At 38.4% G+C, this 20713-nt stretch overlaps 1 protein-coding gene across 1 annotated transcript in view; it reads right to left on the bottom strand.

Annotated features, from left to right (window-relative positions):
- The window catches only part of BANP (BTG3 associated nuclear protein), a 116162-nt gene that overhangs the window by 70463 nt on the left and 24986 nt on the right, over nucleotides 1-20713 (bottom strand). Inside the window, exons 2-4 of the mRNA XM_023536671.1 lie at nucleotides 19701-19839; nucleotides 13112-13203; nucleotides 9918-10117 (exon numbers count right to left, since the gene is read on the bottom strand). Of these exons, the coding sequence (XP_023392439.1) occupies nucleotides 9918-10117; nucleotides 13112-13203; nucleotides 19701-19770 (362 nt within the window). The 5' untranslated portion in view covers nucleotides 19771-19839. The remainder of the gene's footprint in view (nucleotides 1-9917; nucleotides 10118-13111; nucleotides 13204-19700; nucleotides 19840-20713) is intronic.

A 20713-nucleotide genomic window follows, 5' to 3' on the forward strand; every position in this document is an offset into this window, starting at 1 on the left:
TTTGCTCATCACACAAAATGCACTATTATTTGAATGCACATTTAGGGGCTTTATTCAAGTTTATGCCAAACAAACAAACCAACAAAATAAAAGAGGTGAAAAAATCCCCTCCTTGAAAAATGTAGAATTTAAACTATTTTTCACAAGTTTGTGTTTGCCACTTTTTATTGCAAAAGAAAAATTAGACACAAGGTGGACAAAAGCAGGCCCTTGGATTGAACCAGAGAGCGTGGAGCCCATACAGCATTCCAGTGCAAGCAAGGACATTGTGGGGAAAGGGTAGGAATGACATGAGGACAGGATCAGCCAATATTTGAGAAGAGGTCAGTACCTGATGTACAGAGAACCCAACAAAAACACAAGCAGAGCTGGGACAGAGAGATGGGTCGGGTTGAGATTGCACCTAAGGGCTCTACGGAAGAACTAGGGGTGTCAGATTTGTGTACACTTGGAGAACTTCATAGGAACTCTAACTCAGAATCTGCTAAAACCCTATACAGATTTCAGAGATTTATAACTGGATTCAGAAGTATACAAACACATGCTCACATACACAGACGCAGATGCAGACACAGACACAAAAGTACACACCTCTTACTGTGTACTAAGAGAAAACCCATTAGAACCAGGACAAACAGTTTAACTATTTGGAGCCAGCTCCATCTACCAGAAACACCACAGTGATTCAGGTTTGACACTGTTGCTATCTCATGGTGATGGGCCAACATCAATTAACATCTGCCACAGAAAAGGTGGGGTGGCAGGCAGTATAGAAGCCACACCTATACTCTCCATCTCTACCCCAAGAGTCTCAGTGCACTGGGGTCAACCAAGCAAACACTTCTTAAGTTCCCTTGCAGAATGAGGTCCCTGGGAGAATCAGGTTTGTATAGCGGCATAATCATTCCTTATTTCCAATTTCCAAAAATCAAGGAAAACTTCCAGGAGCACCGAAAGCATGTAATCCAAGCAAAAAGTACATCCAGGAAATAAGAAACCAACTGCCACCAAGTCCAATGAATCATTAGCATGACACACCTGTGGATCTTCACTGAACAAACATCTAGCTCTAAGAGGACATGGGCAAGTTGCATCAAATAATCACAAGATAGAGAAGAATGTCCACGATTGTGTTCTTTGCCTTAACCTCACCTTACATATGTATGCTAACAGCATGACCCATCTTAGGAGACACAAAGACAAATTTAAATAACTTAAAAGGCCCGAAGGCCAAATCCGAAAGCCAAATCCTCTGAACCTTCTGTCACCAAAGCTATCCTGCATGGCAGTAAGTGAGACGCCCACTGCAGATACAGCGGAAATGCCCTAACCTCAGGGAGTTCACGTTCTGGGTTATCTGTATTAATACAAACTAGGAGCAAACTTTATCTTACCTTAAAAGCTTAGGTAAGACCAAAACTTCACACAGCAGCTGTTTAATTTACCTTTCTACTCATTATCTGTACAAGGTAGTCACATCAAGTGGTATTTCTATTCACACAACGACCTCTAACTTTTTGTGTGTGTGGCCTGAGTTCCATTAGAATATCTGAAAAATATCTGAGAAAGTTTTGCCTCCCTCCCGCCCACCGCTAAGCCTCACTATGTTATATTCTGCTGACCACCGATCCTTTTGCAACTTAAAATAATTATTCATCAAGTTCAGTTTAGGAAATCTGATATAATATTAATTTTCTAATTTTTGTGAATTATCTCAAAGAAAAACTCTCAATTAACAAAAGCAAGGCAGCAAGAATCGAGAAATTTTTCTTCTTTCTATTTATAAGAAAACATATTGACATGTTCTTCTAAAAGCCCACAGGTATTTGTTCCTTAAGCACCTATTCTCCCATTGGCTTTTACAGTTATACTCCTGCACACCACACAAGAACCTGGTCACAAAAAGAAACTGCTCAGTTGGGTGTAATGTACTTACAAAAAAAGAACTGTCTGCTGGTCTCAGAGTTCCAACAATGGCACCAAAAAAGGGGTGGGGGTAGCGATCCTTGGTTGAACAATAAAATCAGATATTCCAAGGCCCTTGAGCCCAAGACAGGCAGATGGGCTGGGGTCTACCATGAGCCCCTTCCCCCTTTCCAAAGGGTGGTCCTGTCCCTGGGAGCCACTATACAGCCATGCAAACAGGCCTTCCATGCAAACACAGCCCTGGGACAAGTGCTCACAGGTGAAACCTAAATAGGAGAGAGGTATGTCTCTCCTAGGCCAGCGTTTTAAGAACACTCGGAAGATACCTAGTGCCCAGATCTCAGTCTCTAACACCATTTTCCAATAAAAGCAGAAATGGCTGACTCTAGGACTGGGGCAGTGAAGACACAAGATGAGCCTGGAGCATCTTGTGGTGCCAGAAAGGAAGGAAGTGTCCAGAGCAAACAAAAATCCCACAATTTGGGATGGGAGATGTCAAGAGGCCACAAGAGCCACCTAAGAGTGCTCCCAATGGCCAAAGCTGGAACAATTTGAGCAACAAATATAGTACAGATGCTTCTCAAATTATGATGGGGTTATATCCTAATATACCCATTGTAAGTCTAAAATATTGTAAGTCAAAAATTCATTTAATACACCTAACCTACCAAACATCATAGTTTAGCCTAGCCTACCTTAAACATACTCAGAACACTCACATTAGCCTGCAGTTGGGAAAGCCATCGAACACACCATGCAGTACCGGTTGCTGACCCTTGGGATTGCATGGCTGACTAGGAGCTTGCTGCCACTGCCCAGCATCACTAGAGAGAATTGTACTGCATTTCACTAGCCCAAGAAAAGATCAAAATTCAAAATGTGAAGTAGTATGGTTCCTACTGAATACATTATCACTTTTGCACCACCGTAAAGTCAAAAAATCGTAAGTCAAATCATTGTTAAGTCGGGGACTATCAGTATTGGATTGTAACTCAAAGTATAAAATGAATATCCATGAGTTCATACTGATATAAATGATTGACTAAGTTAATAAATAGGGAAGAAGAGACAACTCTCCCATGCAGAACAACAACAATTGGTGTGTGTAGATGCTCCTCCGCCTCACAGGAGGTGGAGCATGACTCCCCACTCCATAAGTGGGTACCAAGCTCAGTGACATCCTTGCAAAGAGCACATAACGGAAGGGATAGGGGAAGACAGCAATCGTGCAGCGGAGGAACTAGACAAACAGCCTTCAGTCCAGTGATCCACATCAACACCAACAATGAAAAGCCTGGTGACAGTGCATGCCCTCAATAAGATGCTATGAGGAGGGCACTTCACCTCTGTGGTCCTCCTCTCAGAACCCACAATCTCAGTCTAATCGTGAGAAAAGCATCAGACAAATTCCAATTGAGGGACATTCTATAAAACATCTGACTAGCAATCCTCAAAAAGCCATAAAAACAAGAAAAACCTAAGAAACGATCACAGACCAGAGGAGCCCAAGGAGCCATGGCACCCAAATGCCATGTGGACCTACATTTAAAAGATAACACAAAATATGATAAAAACATTATGCTAATATAGTCTATAATTAGATTAAAAGGAAAACCCCTGGAGAGATACAAATTAAACAACACTGACTCAAGGAGATCTATACTTATTGAAGTTCTATGTTTATAACTAAAATCTAAACCCAGATGGCTTCACTAGCAAATTCTATCAAATATTTAAGAAAGAAATAAAACTAAAACTATAGAAACACTTTCAGAAAATGAGGGATGACTTTCCAGCTCACCTTTTGAAGCTAGCATTATCATGGTAACAAAACAGAGAAAGCATGCCATAAAAAGAAAACTACATACTAATAGACCCCATGAACATAAATGTAAAAACCCTTAACTAAATATTAGCAAATCAATTCAAAAATACATATAAAAAGGGTAATACACAACGATCAAGTCGAGTTTAACAGAAATATAAAATTAGTTTAGCATTCAGAATCAATTTGTGTGACTCATTCAGAATCAATTTGTGTAACTCACTGTAACAACAGCGTCAAGAAGAAAAACTATAAGATCATCTCAAGTAGATACATTAAAAGCATGTGAAAATTCAATGCCTGCTCATAATAAAAACTCTCACAAAATAAGGAATAGAAAGGAATGTTTTTGACCTGACAAAGAGCATCTATGAAAAATTTACAGTTAACATCACACTTAATGGTGAAAGACTGGATGCTTTCACTCAAAGATCAGAATAGGGAAAAAATATAAAAAAGAATACACTGAAATGGAAATCCCAGCCAGTGCAGAAAGTACGAAAAGATACAGAAATTTGAAAGGAAGTAAAACCGTATTTAAAAACGATATGACCACATATACTTTTTTTAAAATCCCTAAAACAAGTGAATTTAGCAATGCTACAGTACAGTGATCAGTACAGAAAAACTTACTGTATTTCTATATACTACCAACAAACTGGATATTGAAATTTTAAACACCACATCATTTAAAAATATGAAGTACTCAGAGATAAATTTAACAAAGTATCTCTAAGAGCTGTACACTAAAAACTATAAGACACTGCTGGCAGAGATTAAAGGTAAGTGGAGATGTATACCACATTCATGGATCAGAAGATTCAATGGTGTTAAGATAGCCAATTCTCTCCAAATTAATCCACAGATTCAACTCAATTCCAATCAACGCATGAGTTATTATAAAAGTAGAGATGTACATCAAATTACTAGAATGTGCATAATCTATTAAAATGTTTGACTACATGTTCATTATCTGCTTTATTAGATTGTATCTCTGAGTCATCAGATTATGTTAATGATTCCCTAAATTGTACGTTTGTAAATTGTATATTTTCCTGCTTAGTACTCAATCCTGACATGTACGAGGAATCACGATGAGGTCACAAAAAGTCTGCAAGTATGAGGTAGTAGAGACCAGTCAGGAAGAGAAATTCTAAGTATACAAAATTAAATGAAACCATCAAAAATTTGATAAAAATTAAACAAGTCTATCAAAACTGAAACCAAACCATTTATTCACAGTTCAAACACCTTATTTTGAGTTTGTCACATTTTCTACAGCCCATGAAATGCTATACTTTTGACTGAGAAGGTCAATGACCCAAAACAGGAAACACTCTGAATACTGACTACTCTCTACCCAAGATCACTGGTGCTCCAGTGCCAGAACAGAGATTCTCAGAAACAGACCTCTCTCCACCCAGAAGCCATGAGGGTGCAAAAACCAGAACAGTCTTTCCACAAATATCCGTCAACATTTAAAACAAAAGAACCTCTGGGAAATAAAATTAGCAACCAGATATTAGAGGGAATTAAAATAATTTCTTGATCAAATATTTCAATTCTCTGTGGATCAATAATCAGTTTAAAGAAGAAAAATCTCCCCTTCCAAATGTCTTACATGACACATCTCTCTGAGAGAAAATTTTAAAAGAAATCACTTTTATTTTTAGAGTATTACAAAGAAGCCCCTGATATTACAATTGTTTTAAAATTATAGAAATATACTAAAGCTTTAAAAAATGTTTAAGCTCTTAAAAATAAAAACCTATTATGTCAAACACATCTCAACAAAAATAAACCACTTGGCATACAAAAATAAAAATAATAAAATAGAAATCTATTGCTTTCAAAAACAAGAAATACAAGCATTTCCTAGTTAGTCAATATGTTCAGTTAATGAAAACAAACAAATCCGAAACATCTGGGTTTTAAAAGTTGCTATCTGACTTATCCAATAGTCTGGTTCTACAAGATCCTGCTGGACAAGCAGGTATTCTACCTTGTGATCTATGTACTGCATGTGTGCCATCATGCTGGCGTTCCAGAGGTCATCAACTAGGACAGCACCCCACGTCGGGCCAGCACCAGGCTCAGCTGTGTCCTACTTACTGAACTTTCTTCAAATGGCTCTATGTCTAAACTCAAAAAAGTGCAGAAAAAGGGTTTTTACATGCATCTATAGCATAAACGTCCCTGACCATACACTTGATTCCTTCAGTCCACATAATAAAACAGAGACCCTTCCTGATGTGCTCACAGCCGTCATTTAAAGGACAAGCCTACTCATTATGGACTTCCCCAACACAGCACAGACACTTTGGTGATCTGCTACCTCCAATACCAATGCAAAACAGCTTCAGAGTTAAAACTACTCACAGACTGATTCCAGTTGCTACTCTTGAAATCACAATTAAACAAAATCTGAATTTATGGCACACTTGCAAGGAAGAAAATTCAAGTCCATTTTTTTCCCCGAGTAGAATACTATTGTTGGGTGAGACCCCATCCAAGTAATCTCACATTTTAACTATGGCGATTAAGCTTCAATATCAAAGAAAAAAGGTTTTATTTCTTTCCTTTTTTCTTAAATTTATTTAAAGAATCTCATTTGGGTATAGAATCTGAAAATCTGGATCCAAAATGCCAATTGAGATTGGCAGCAGTCTACTGTCTTCTGTGCTCCAGGGATTAAAGGGAATAATTCTCAGAGCTGACAGAAAGGTATAGCCCAGGCTGGTTTTAACTGAAATAACCAAGAGGTGAGCGGATTTCGGCGCAGAGAGGGATTTATCTGTGCACCAGCCCCTGTAAGTGGGGCTGGCTCTGGGCCACGTGTAGCCTCTCCAAGTGGAAGGGCGGGTGGTATTTCAGTGAACAGCTTCTCATCCATTATCCAGAAGCCTCATTATAACTGAAAAACCTTTATGGCGTCTGCATTTGTCCTGTGAGATTACACTCAGACTTCCCAACAAATCATTCAAAACAAATGCTCGTGGACTTAAGGAATCTTAAGTAATTTTAAAAGCATATGCTTTGGCTATAAAATAATCTAGGACTTATATACTTCTAACTTTTGTATTAAATACCTGAGGCCCAAAATAAATCAATTAACCAATTTTTAACTGTTTTTGGAGACTTTTCCTTTCAATGTTCCACTATCCACATTTAAGACATATAATTCTCATTTACTTATGTGTTTACAAATTATTAACTTTCTAATTTAGATATACATTTGTTCATTGCTCTACTAGACTTTAATTCTTACTCTTTACTTCTCCCCAAAATTTCTTGTTAACAGTTTTCAATTGTTGGCAATTTTTATTTCTCATTTTCAGAGCTTATGTGGAGAGAAATGTCAGATTTAGTGTCTTTAAAAATCATTTACATGCATCCTATTTAAAACTATGCCTATGAGAAAATGGAGGAATGATTTTTCCTTCCAATAATCTTACATTAACTTTTATAAGTAATGCTTTTATTAACAATATTAATAAATCTTGTTCCAATATACAATAAGCATATTCTATAACAGGATGATTTTTATGTCACCAATACAATTCTTTAAAACCCAAATATCTAATTGATTTGGGTCAACTAGATCATACATCTGAATCAGTATTAGAAAACTTTTATTTTACCACCTGTTAATAATACACATGGAGCAAACTATGGCAGGTCTCTAAATGATAAAATCTCCCCAGCAGAAAGAAAGGAAGCATAGTGGAATTTCTAACCAGGAAAGTTGCTAATGGTGCTTCCCATTAGCCCTGCAATCACTTGAATGCTGAAGAAGGCCAGAAAGATGGTGGCTCCTTGCAGACTGGAAACACCTTTACTCAAGTGGAGCAGCTCTGTCAGTCAAACAATTCAAACCCCAAAGGAATGAGGTGACCAATGAAGAGAGACAACCCCACCAGAAGTGGTGCCAACCTCTCTCCCTCCCACCTGCAATAGCTCGTCAGTTCCCGGGCACGCGCCCTCTCCACCTGACCTCCTGGAACCATCACAAATAATTGAACGTAGAATTTGAATGGATAGATTTTGTCAATGGTTTCCCTGACTCATCTCATGAAAATGACCTCTCCCAAACACAGGTAAAGGAGTGACACAAGACCAGCAGGACCATCCTTAGGATATGCAAGCTTCTTACTTAAGGGCAGGAAGCATATCATTCATTCTTTTATCCGTTAGAGCACTAGTTCTCAATAGAGGTGCCCGGGGGACATTTTGAAATCCAATGGGACAGATCTGGTTATCAGAATTATGGGATACCACTGAGATTTAGTGGATACAGGTCAAGGAGGTTAAGACATCCTTCAATGCATGAGACAGCCTCAACTAACAATAAATCTTCCTGCATAAAGTTCAAATGTCCCAGATGTTCAGATGAGTGAAAAATATGCTGCTAACTCTCTGAGCCTGGACTCTCACTCCATTATACATTTATATACAAAATATTTTTGGATAGTTTTAAAACTTGAATTTTCCAGGAATTCAACTATGCTCAAGTCTAGAGGAAAAAATTATACTTTGCTTTATTTAAAACTTCATCAAGAATTGCTTGTCATTATGTAATAGTCCATCATCAACTAGTGTGAGTCACCAAGACTCAACCTGGGAGGTTTGGGCACCTGGCCTATTCACTGCCTCCTTATGTACCTAATCCAACTATCTGCATATTAAAATACATGTTATCTTCTTATACACTATTATCCTTCTATTTCTCCTTCCATTACACTTAAGGCATTATATTCATATTTTAATTATAAATTATATTTTCTAAACATTGCATTTTAGGATGAGAGGGTGTTACAAAAAAAATCATTCTTAAAAAAAGGCACTAGGTCTGATAGGTTAGAGACTCACTGCCTGCACAGAGGACGTGCTCAACAAATGTTTGCTAGAGAAAAAACACATGAGTGGTCTGTTAGGACACAACTGACATCAAGGTGAAAGGCCCCATCGCACAGCAACACCAGGGAATGCCCCACCTTCCCTCTGGGGACAGAGACCAGTACAGCTCCTGACTCCCAGCTGGAGATCAGATGTAGGGGCCATGTAGTGTTTCAAACACACCAGGACACTTTGGAGAGTTAAAGGAGGTACTATTAATTATGTCCACCCAACAGGCATCATCCACAGCTATCCTAGACAAACCAGGACAGGTGGCCACCTTGAAACTGAGGCATGTTTGAGAGCACCCCAAAACCAACAAGGAGCCTCTCCTCAATCCCCATTCCCCTGCAAAGTCCGCAAAGCTCCCAATGCTGTTCCTATACCCAGAACACACAGGCATGGCAGAACCCAGTCAACCCCGGCAGCAAAGCTAGCTGCTGTCCTTCCAGCTTGCTATGCCCCCGACCTCTGCATCCACCATGATACCCACAGCTCTCGCTCCTCACAGACACACAGGGCAGGAGGTGCAGTCGGCCCAGAGAATCGCAACAGGAGAGCCCTCAGTAAAAATGCTTCAAGTTCTCATCAAGTACAAAGCCACATTTTGCCAATCTCACAAATATGACTTCTTCATAGCAGGTTGTGGGAAAGGATAAAAATGTCAATAAGACCAATGGAAACTGCTGCCAAGTACCTAAGCTTTAGTTCGTCTCAGGAGCTCAAGTAGATACTGGGTGCTGTGAACTAACAGATACACTACCAGGTCAAAGGTTTTGAGACATCTTTCCAATCTAACTAAATTCTTCATAAAGTTTCAATTCAAATGGTACATGCACTACTACACATCCCACTAAGATTAGGCTGTAAACATTTTTTTTAAATAGGCACAATAAAAACTATAGATGTGAATGAAACATTTGATATACTGAAGTAAAATTTATTAATACTACCTATGGAGAAAAAGTATCTAAGGACTCACCAGATAGAATAGAAAAGAAAAAAAAAAGAAAAGAAACAAATGCACACCTTCAAAGATTTCATGGGTTAATTCCAAAGAAAAGATGCACCAGTCTGGTTTGCGTCAGAAAGAAAATGTGAAGATGACTCTCAGCCATTTCAGCAAGGTGTCATGTGTTTATTTTGGGTCTAACTGAAATAGGTGTCGTGAAGCTGCTGAGGCAGATGCCCTCATGTGTATAAAAACTCAGGTAACCAAGCTGGGGAGCCTGGGTGAGGAGGTGACCGCGACCCGTTCATCTGTTCTTACCATCGCACTTTGTTGCATGTCTGCGTTGCACCGAGGGGGGAGCCTGCCACCATGGGGACTTGGATGGGACTGTGCTGCTTGTTCGTGACCAAATCCAGCTTTTCTTCTAATGATTTACAAGTAGCCTCGAGAGCTTGCAGCTTGGCTTCAATGCTATCCAATCGTAAGCATATTGTCTGGTTAATCGAATACAGGAATGACTGGAAGTGAAAAAAAGAAAAACTTCAGAAGGAATAGCTTGAACTTGAGGGAGACAATTCCAAGGAACACCAAATAGATATTTCCTAATTTCAACTGTATCTACTCCAACAGAATAATCCCTGCACTTTAGCTTTTAAGCTTTTCAGTTTTAAGCCAGAAACATTTGAGTAAACAAGTTCAACCTCTTGTATTTGAAATGTGACTACTTGATCACGGGTTTACTTCTTTGTGTAGTTGTGATTTTTAGTAATGCTTAAGCCCATATAATAAAAATCTACATATCTTTAGGATGTTCTGCATTGGTAAATTTACACATAGAAGTAGTCAAATCTTTCCAACTATGACAACAGACTACACGTAACATCAAAACAGCCTGGAAGCCATTAGTCTTGCACATTCACATTAACCCCATGGCCCTGATGTTGAAATTTGGTAGATGTTCCCTGAAGTTGTGAACAGCACGCCTGCCACCTAGTGGTCAACATAAAGAGCAGCATCACACTCAATTATCATCGTTAAGTCTCAATTACTAAGTCCAATTAATCAGAGTAAGCAGTGACAATGCATGACTCCAAACCCAAGAAATGAATCAAATATACACAGCAGACAGGAAAGCTCTTCACTTCCCACAACTGCCATTCCTGCCATGAGTCAAGAGAATATTGATGGAAGCATGTGTTCAGGTAAGACTTTGACCATGCAGCAAACACCCTAAGATGGTCTCGCCAGCTGGTAGAAGAATTCAGGGTGCTAGTTAGGATCAAGTTTGTAAAGCATCCAATAGCTCAATTTAGTAGGAAGGCTGGCTTGAGAGTCAACAGCTGAAAATAACGAAGAATTTCCCTTTCATCTTTCTCTCTGCTTGTCTGCCCACAGTAAAAGGCTGGCCTCCATCTGACGGACAGGACGTGCCATCTCACTGCTGCTGACCTATAGCATTAGCTAGGGCCTGCTCTCCCAATCTAAAGTAAAATAGCAAAATTAGAGCAATATCACACATCACATCATGCAGCTGGCATCGAGGCCTAAGAGAAGAAGAAAATGGATACTCTCATTCAGTGCATTTTCAACAGTCTGAGCTTATCTGTTGAAGAAGTTAAATACATTTGTCTAATTGCCTGGTGGACGTGGCAGTAAAGGGCAGCAAAGCGGTAAAAAAAAAAAAAAAAAAAAAAACCCATATAGAGTGAGTCCCAACAACTCACTCTGTCTCAAGCAATCACTCCCCCGACGAGACTCATCATGAGAGCGCTAACATATAAAGCAAAGGGCTAAACTCCATGTCCTCCACTGACTGCTTTCAGGAGAACAGGATGTGGAAGCAGTGAGAGGGCTCTGGGGGGCCAGGTGGAGACACATGCAGTGCCGACACTCTATCACCCGTGATCTACAAAGAAGTAATATCCCTGGTTCACCCTAATGTAAGTCATCTTGAGAACCACTCACTGGTGGCTGAATTCTTAATATAAAATCACTGATAACTCCAATATTCTTCATCATTTGAAGATATCGAACATTTGGCTCCCAAATTCTTAAAACACAGTAAAACCTTATTATTTTAATTCTGAATTAGAAACGATTCTGCCCAGGGTTTGGACTAAAATCACTGTTATATGCTAATAAAACAATTACCAAACAAATTAATAACAAAGAACAGAGAAGAGTATTTTTGAATAAGTCTTTTATATACGAGTATATTAACCATAAATATTCAAATCTATTCATTAAAGAGTTCTTGGCAATTTGGTGAGCAAACTTTTTCAAACAGTACACACATATAGCATTGTTCAAACTGCACCCCAAAGTCTGACTGATAATGGGACTAGGGCTGAGGCCAGGCCACTTTCACTTGTTACTTTATACATTTCTTTATTGTTTATGTTTACAACGATTGTATCTCCAGTAGTAAAATTATAACTGCATTTTATTTTAAAATATAATAATTTGGCATTACTAATGCAGCCACCTTCTATCATTAGTCTGAAACAGAAATTTAACTGTGAATATACTTTTATTTATTTATTTATGAATATACTTTTAAATTACCGACACATTTAACCTTACTGCTTCTCCTTGTTAACAATATTGTTAAGTTTGGGGGGACATGTATGTTTCTAAACAGATGCCCCAGATAAATAGAGGGATGACATGAAAAGTTACTACAGTTTTCATTTGCATTGCTTTCTTAAACTTCTCACATGTGCTGATATTTATCCCCAGAACTCTGTAAACATGAAATCAAACAAGTAAACCCAAAATCCTAAAATCACTGACTCAGTGGTTTCCAAGACCACATCTAGTAAACTTTAAAATTTAGGTGATTTAAGTGGTAGGTACAAAAGTACTTCATCATCGGTGGGAAATATTAGCTATATGAACTATTCTCTTCCCATCTGTCCACATCAGGTCTACAGTTCTATGGGAAGGTGCCTTATTTGGCAGCAATTTCAATCTAAACAATGTTTATTCTTCATACTCTTTAAGGGGGAAAAACGGCTTTATGCACAATTGTAGGGGGTTGAACGGTGACTCTCAAAAATGATATGTCTACATCCTAACCCCCAGAATCTGTAAACGTGGTCTTATTTGGTAGAGTCTTTGTAGACGTAAATCAAGAATCTCGAGGTGAGATCTTCCTGGATTAAGGTAGCCCCTAAATTCAACAATATCTTTATAAGAGAAGAGAATGGGAAACAGACACAGACACAGACACATCAGAGGAGGCAATGCGAAGATGGAGGCAGAGACTGGAGTGATGCAGCCACAAGCCAAGGGACGTCTGGAACCACCAAAAGCTGGAAGAGGCAGGAAGGATCCTCCCCCAGAGCCTTTGGAGGGGCACTGCCCTGCTCATACCTTGAGTTCAGACTTCTGGTCTCCAAAGCTGTGAGAGGATAAATTTGTGTTATTTTAGGCTCCCCATCTTTTGATAATTTGTTATGGCAGCCCTAAGAAACTAAGATATAAACAAGAAAATACATTGGTATTTTTACCTTTATAGAAGGGTCCTGGCAGTTGATCTCTAGTCGCTGGCGTTTCAAAGCTGGTTCATCTTCATCTGTCACTACATGATTTTCCAGTACAACTGAAAAACAAAAGCAGAAACAAAAGCAGATTTAAACTTTAATATGAAAAGTTTTCTAGAACTATTTTAATATTAAGATAGTAAACAGCTGACACCTTAAAATTAAATTAGAAATGGTACAATCTATTTCTTATTTTACCTTTTTATAGTTTTAACTTAAAATTCTCAAACACAAACTAGGATCTCTCCTTAATCTCAATGAAAAACTGAGATACTGGATGGTTTCCCTAAAGTGCCATTCAGTTGATTCTAACACCAAAACTACAGACTTTTCATTTAATGCTCTATTAAGCTACCCTGTTTAAATTTCAATATAATAAAACCCAATTAATAATAATGATTTATTCCCAACTTTAAATTCTTGTCTGATGGCTCCCTCATATCAAATTCATAACCACTCTCTGGTTACTTAATTTTCTTAGGTGTTGGTCATCAAAATAGTCCCAAACTTAACATGTTAAGTCACACAGAAAGATATTCTACAGTGCCACTGAAATCTATGCCTCCCCATCAAATAATTTTCACTTGATCTTCATGGCTTCCCCACAGATAAGCAACTCAGCCCACATTCAAGCCTGTCCCAATATGGTCCCAACCACTTTCTTTTTGTCTAAAATCAACTATAAAACCAACATTAAAGATAGCCACAAAATCTGAAACTGTCCACAATTGCATCATCTTTGCAAACCGAGTTTCTCCGTCCGTGATCCCTTGCTCTAGACCTAGTTAATCATTAAACATTTACATATTAGCAATTATAGACAATTTACATTCAACTTTTTTTTTATTGACTATGATACCATGAGTGCTTTTAACATTTTGCTACAGTATTTCTTCCTTGTCAAGTCCTTGCCTGAAATCACCAGTATTAACTGCCTGGTCTATTTCTCTTCACCTCTTTCTACAAGCTCACACAAACACATTACATACATATGGAAGGGCCAGGGCCATCATATGAATGGATCTGTCTGTACTTTTCGTCTTTACTTAGCAATGTAAGGTGGACGGTCCTCGCGGTTAATGGCTTTAACTCACTATTTAACAGTAATATCGGCCTGTGAATCTATTCCACAGAAATGAGTACCCATATGTGACAACATATATTTATAAATATACATATAGAACATGTATATTACAATAATGTTTGTGTGTATATATATATATATATACATGCACACACAGAAGCGTGCTTACCATGGCACTTGTAGGAGAGTGCCCATCCATGGAGAATAAACTATGGTGCACACAACACTTTGGCATATCATCCATTCTCCTTTCAAATGCACCCCACGCTACAGTCAAGCACAATAAACTTGCCGTGGACAGACGATGCCTACCTTGCTTGGACAGTGTTGTCTGACCATGTCCCAGCTTTTCCCCTCCAACCCTCCAACCACCCAACCACTCAACCACCCAACCACATCCACTCAGGGAAGTCTATTCACTTCCATCCAGGCCCATGATGATGCTGGAACTGACACCTGCTCATGCTGTGACACCGGCAGTGGCACAGCGCTCACTCCAAAGCAGACCAACCCCAAGCTCTCACACACAAGGACGAAGCTCATCTTGCTGGCATTCTATTCCTCATCTGCTAAGGCGGGGTGGGGGAAGCCAAGTGCACAGGTCTCTGCAGTCCTGGCCCCATCTCAAACAAAGCACCTCCCCTTCAACAGGCTGTATGTGTTGAGGTTCCAAATAAGATCTCAATTTTTTAAAAGAATGGCAATGCCTTTAAACCTGTAAATGATTCATCTCAAAACTCTCAAGTATAAAGACAATGCAGAGTCCAATGGCTCTAACATGAGCCTTTCACGGGTCCTAGGCGAGAGCAGGAAACTGATCCCCAGGAGGTGATTATCCCAAGCTTCCCTGCAGAAATCCACCAAGGGCCAACAATTCAAGAGACCTACTGCTGACCTAAGGGCTTTGTCATACGCTGTGGACCCCATGCAACGGGGACTGCCTCAACCATCTTCAAAGAAACAGGTGGGAATGAATGCTCATTTAATTAAATCAAAAGAGGAAAAATCCACACCTACAAGTATTTGTGGTTAGCAAAACACAGGTTCTCAGAACCTCGGTCACAGCCTATTTACTCCCATAAGAAACTAGTAATTATACCAGGACTGGGAGGACAGAGAGAGACCCTGGCAATCATTATTCTAATCCTTTTAATTTGCTGAATTAAAAACAAGTCCAGTGACTTGTCTGAGGCCACACAGCTGGTTCCTATAACTATAGAAAAGAAGCCATACCCCTTGGCAGTGTGAAGCTCCTCAAGGCTGGAAGCAAAGAACAGTGAAGCAGCAGAGCAAGACGTGTACCAAGGTTCAGCAATAACTTCTTGTGTGTTGTGGAACTACAAGTTTCTTTTTGTCTTTGTCCTTTGCTGCATTGCTTTTCACAATTTTGTGTGCATTACATTTAGAATTAGACTAAAGAACTTAATGTTTATTTTAAAGGTATCACAATCAACTAGAATGATTGGCCTGATGAAAGTTACAATCTTACATACATGCAGAAAGGAAAAGAAAGAGCAGCCATTTGATGAGTACATGAAAAACCAGAACCTAAACATTTCTGTTTTACATAGAAATCAGAAAAAACTGGAAGTACATGCCAACAATTTTAAAAGCACTTCTATTTCTAGGATTATGGGAAAATTTTGCTCCTTCTACTGGCTTGACTATATTTTTAAATTTCACAAAGGTCGTATCTTAGAAATGAGGAAAAAATAATCTCAATCTTAAACCCACTCTGGATGCAAAGGTGTATCACACACTATGGTATTTGCTGGGTCAAGTTCGTTATTTATTGTGCAAGTTCATTTGGGTCAGAGATTGCAGGCTTTCTGTCTAAAAAGGCCTCAGAGAGCCCTGCACACAGTAGGTTTTCATGAAACAGTCAATAAACTATAGTTCCCAGTTATTTATGGAATAGAGATGGAACAAAACCAAGATTAAAAATGATTTCTCTAAGTCTTCTTTGGATTGTAATATATAGAGAGAGAATTTATTTGAGAAGTTAGCTGTCAGAATTTTAATAGTTCTAAAAATGCTTAAATATTATGTAACTGGGACATTTTTCTTTTAGAACATTGCAGTATGTGCTTTCTAAAGAAATCATCATTCACCTACCACCATCTGAACACAGATATTTTTCAGATTGCTATGTACAGTGATAGTGTTTCTTTTTCTAAGTTCAATGGTATCTAAGGTGTGGTGTTAATGAGAGTCAAGGCTACACGTTCTAGCTCTAAACAAACTGTTTAGTTTTCACAGAGAAAATTGTGGTTGAACAGCTATTCTCAAGTGATCTAACTTTGTTCAATGATCTGATAAGGCTCTTGATCTTGCCACTTAACAGGTGATAGTGCTTCTTATAAACAAATCAGAAGCAAAACAAAGGGGAAATTGACTAAAGAAAATAGTGTTCCTACATTTCTTTATGACTGCTCGCTTAATTCCAAAATTATTTATATTACTCTCCCTTTCCATATCATAACTAATTTACAAATGAAGTTTTTTCAATTAACATATCAAATAGATCATACAAGATAGACATCATACTTTCTTATGAGATTTCTGAAAATTCTCTTTCCTGTGGGAGAAATAATTCAGCATTTCAATTTACTATTCCAGAAAAACCAAGCAACCAAAACACTCAGTGACTTAATCGTGTACACTTATGACTTCAAACATAACAGAAATATAAAACACATAAAACTTTTTTTATAGTTTAAATATTTTATATTTTTCAATTATAACTGACATCCAATATTTTATTAGTTTCAGGTGTACAGCATAGTGGTTAGACATTTACATGACTTACAAAGTGATCCCCCTGATAAGTAAGTCTAGTACCCACCTGACAATATACAGTTATTATAATATTATTGACTATATTCCCTATGCTGTACTTTACATCTCCATGACTATTTTGTAACTACCAATTTCTACTTCTTAATCCTTCCACCTTTATCACCCAGCCCCCAACCCCGCTCCCATTTGGCAATCATCAGTTTGTTCTCTGAATCTATGCTTCCGTTTCTGTTCGTTTGTTTTTCTTTAGATTCCACATGTAAGTGAAATGATGGTATTTTCTTTCTCTGACTTATTTCATTTAGCATTATACCATCCATGTTGTTGCAAATGGTAAGATTTCATTCTTATTATGGGCAAATAATATTCCATTATATATATATACTATTTCTTTATCCAATCATCTATTGATGGGCACTTGGGTTGCTTCCATATCCTGGCTATTGTAAACAATGTTGCAGTGAACATAGGGATGCATTTATCTTTTTGAATTAGTGCTCTGGATTTCTTTGGATAAATACTCAGAAGTGGAAACACTGGGTCATAGGTAGTTCTTTTTTTTTTTTGAGGGACTTCCATACTGTTTTCCAGAGTGGCCACATCAATTTGCAATCCCACCAACAGGGCACAAGGGTTCCCTTTTTTCCACATCCTCGCTAATACTTGTTTGTTGATTTATTGATGATAGCTATTCTGACAGGTATGAGGTGATGTCTCATTGTAGTTTTAATCTGCATTTCTCTGATGATTAGTGACGCTGAGTATCTTTTCTATGTCTAGTAGCCATTTGTATGTCCTCTCTGGAGAAATGTCTATTCAGGTCCTATGCCCATTTTTTAATAGAATTATCTGGGTTTTTTTTGGTGTTAAGTTGCATGAATTCTTCACATATTTTGAATATTATCCCCTACTGAATTGGGATACAATTCAAAATATGTACATTGGCAAACAGCTTCTCCCATTAAGTTCTTTTTGTTTTCCTGATAGTTTCCCTTGCTATGCAAAAACTTTTTAGTTTGATATAGTCCCATTTATTTTTTTCTTCTTTTGTTTCCCTTGCTCAAGGAGATATGAGAAAAAAATATTACTAAGAGCAATGCCAGATAGTGTACTGTCTATATTTTCTTCTAGGAGTTATATGGTTTCAGGTCTTACATTTAAGTCTTTAATCCATTTTGAGCTTATTCTTGTGTATGGTATAAGAAAGTGATACAACTTCACTTTTTGCATGTATCTGTCCAGTGTTCCCAACATCATTTACTGAAGAGACTGCCTTTACTCCATTGTATATTCCTGCCTCCTCTGTCATGGATTAACTGACTATATAGGCATGAGTTTACTTCTGGGCCCTCTATTTTGTTCCATTAATCTATGTGTCCATTTTTATACTAGGACCATGCTCTTTTGATTTCTATAGCCTTGCCCTATAGTTTGATATCAGGTATCGTGATACCTCCAAATTTGCTCTTTCTTAAGATTGCTATGACTATTTGGGGTCTTTTGTGGTTCCTTATAAATTTTAGAATTATTTGTTCTAGTTCTGTGAATAATGCCATTGGTATTTTGATAGGGATTGTATTGAATCTATAGATTGCTTTGGGTAGTATGGACATTTTAACGATGTTAATTCTTACTATCTGTGAGCACAGTATAGCCTAACATTTTTTTTTTATTTCCTCCAATTTCTTTCTTCAGTGTCTTATAATTTTCTAAATACAGGTCTTCTTCCTCTTTGGTTAAATTTATTCCCAGGTTTTTTATTTTTATTTATTTATTTATTTTCTATGCAATTGAAAATAGGACCGTCAAACACATACAACTTTATGGCAAAAAAAAAAAGGAGGAAACTTACTAAGAAATCTTCATAGAATAAAAGTGTAGACAAAGTCTTTTTTTATAGATAAAGTTCCTGTAATTTAGGGTATACTTTATGAATAGTCTTCTTAAAACAAATATTTAGCTAAGGTTTCAAGGTGTTAGTTAAGGTGTGCCTTTAATGTCATTAAGAAAAATTACCAGCCTTAGTAAAGTGTAGGAAGTTGTCACAACAGCTGATGGAAGAATAACTTAATAAAATGTTTCTGGGAAACCTGTCAGTATCTTATCAAAATTTTAAATATATGAAGCCATTCTACTTCTGGAATCCTACCCCACAAAATATTTGCCAAGATATATGTGCAAGGATCTTTATTGCAGGGGTGTGTATGAGAGAAAAAAAGTGCAAGCAATGTAAATGCCGTCCACAAGGTAAGAGTCCAATAAATGAGGGGCACCTTGAAATGGAATACCATGCAGTGGTCAAAAAAAATGCAGTTGATCTGTACATACCAACTTGGTAACACATCACAACAGTGAACTTTAAAAGGGGGAATTTTAAAGAAGAAAGTTGTTGCAGGATTCCCTCAGCTGAGGGTAAGTAGAGGGAAGCAGAGACTGTAAGTGCCTGTGCACCTCAGAGAGCAGGGAGCGGCTAGGTGCTGGAGAGCTACCCATCTGGGAACGGGTGTTAAGGGCTGACACTGTTCACAGTCTCCATGATTTGCCATTTTTCATAAAGGGCATCACTTTTTTCCCTTGCTTTCTTTAAACAATAAAAGAAAACTTCTGGAAGCATTTTTGGATTTTTAAAGAATAGAAAGAATAAAGTCCACCTACTCTCCCACAGCTCTGTACCTGGGTGATGGGGACTCAAGTCTTCCACTGCGATCTGCACCACGTCCGCCAAATCCTGTTCTGACATCATCCAGAATGAGAGGAGAGGGGCCAGTCAACAAGCAAGAATCAAACTCACGCAGCACTAGGATTCTGTCACCTACAAAACAAACACATTGGCAGAGAAGAGGGGAGATTAACAATGGTGACCTGCAAAATGAAAACTGCTAACCATGTATATTCAAGAGGATGTCAGATGTCTGTGGATTTTTTTTTAATATAGGGTTCTTCTTGCCCCAAACTACCAAAAGGTTAGTGTTCTTTGAGAATTGAACCACAGCCCCAAAACCGCTCATTGCTTCTGTCCTTAACCACTAGACTAGCCCCTGACAGCCTCTCACTTTATCAAGCTATTCCTCACACCACCTCTAAAGTCACCTTCCTAAAGCAGCCTGAATACGTCATCTCCAATCCAAAGTCTCCAGCAGTCCCCTACCTCCCACAGAGCACATCCTATGCTTCACTTGTTCCGTGCAGGGTCTCAGCTCCTGTTACAAACACTATACCCCAGAAAAACATCATACTGTTGTCTCTGCCAGTAACACACCTCTCATCTCTCAGATTTTACCCAAACCAACCCTTCTGCCAAGGCTATCCACACTCCATTTCTACTATTCAGACCCGCCCTCCAAGCTGCTCTGTTTCACTTCCCCTTGGCTTCCAGCACAGACCTGAGCCACGGTACCGCCCCACTGCTGTGCCCAGGAGCAACCCCATCCCGCCCAAACACTACATCTTCCAGAGCTGGGCCACCTCTGGTGTGAGCTGTCATTTCCTGAGCATAGCACTGTGTCTACAGCAGAGTCAGTTACTTTCTTCCTGCTCCTGAAACACTTTGATTAAGCCTAGAGAAATCTTATTTTCCAAAACAAAAATATCATTCCAAATAGGATCTATCAATGCAGGGATCTAAATATAGTACCTGCAAACAGGATGTCCTGGAGAATTCAAGAATCAATGTCGCCATAATATTA

This window comes from Pteropus vampyrus, unplaced genomic scaffold (genome assembly GCF_000151845.1).
Source record: "Pteropus vampyrus isolate Shadow unplaced genomic scaffold, Pvam_2.0 Scaffold166, whole genome shotgun sequence".
Lineage (NCBI taxonomy): Eukaryota > Metazoa > Chordata > Mammalia > Chiroptera > Pteropodidae > Pteropus > Pteropus vampyrus.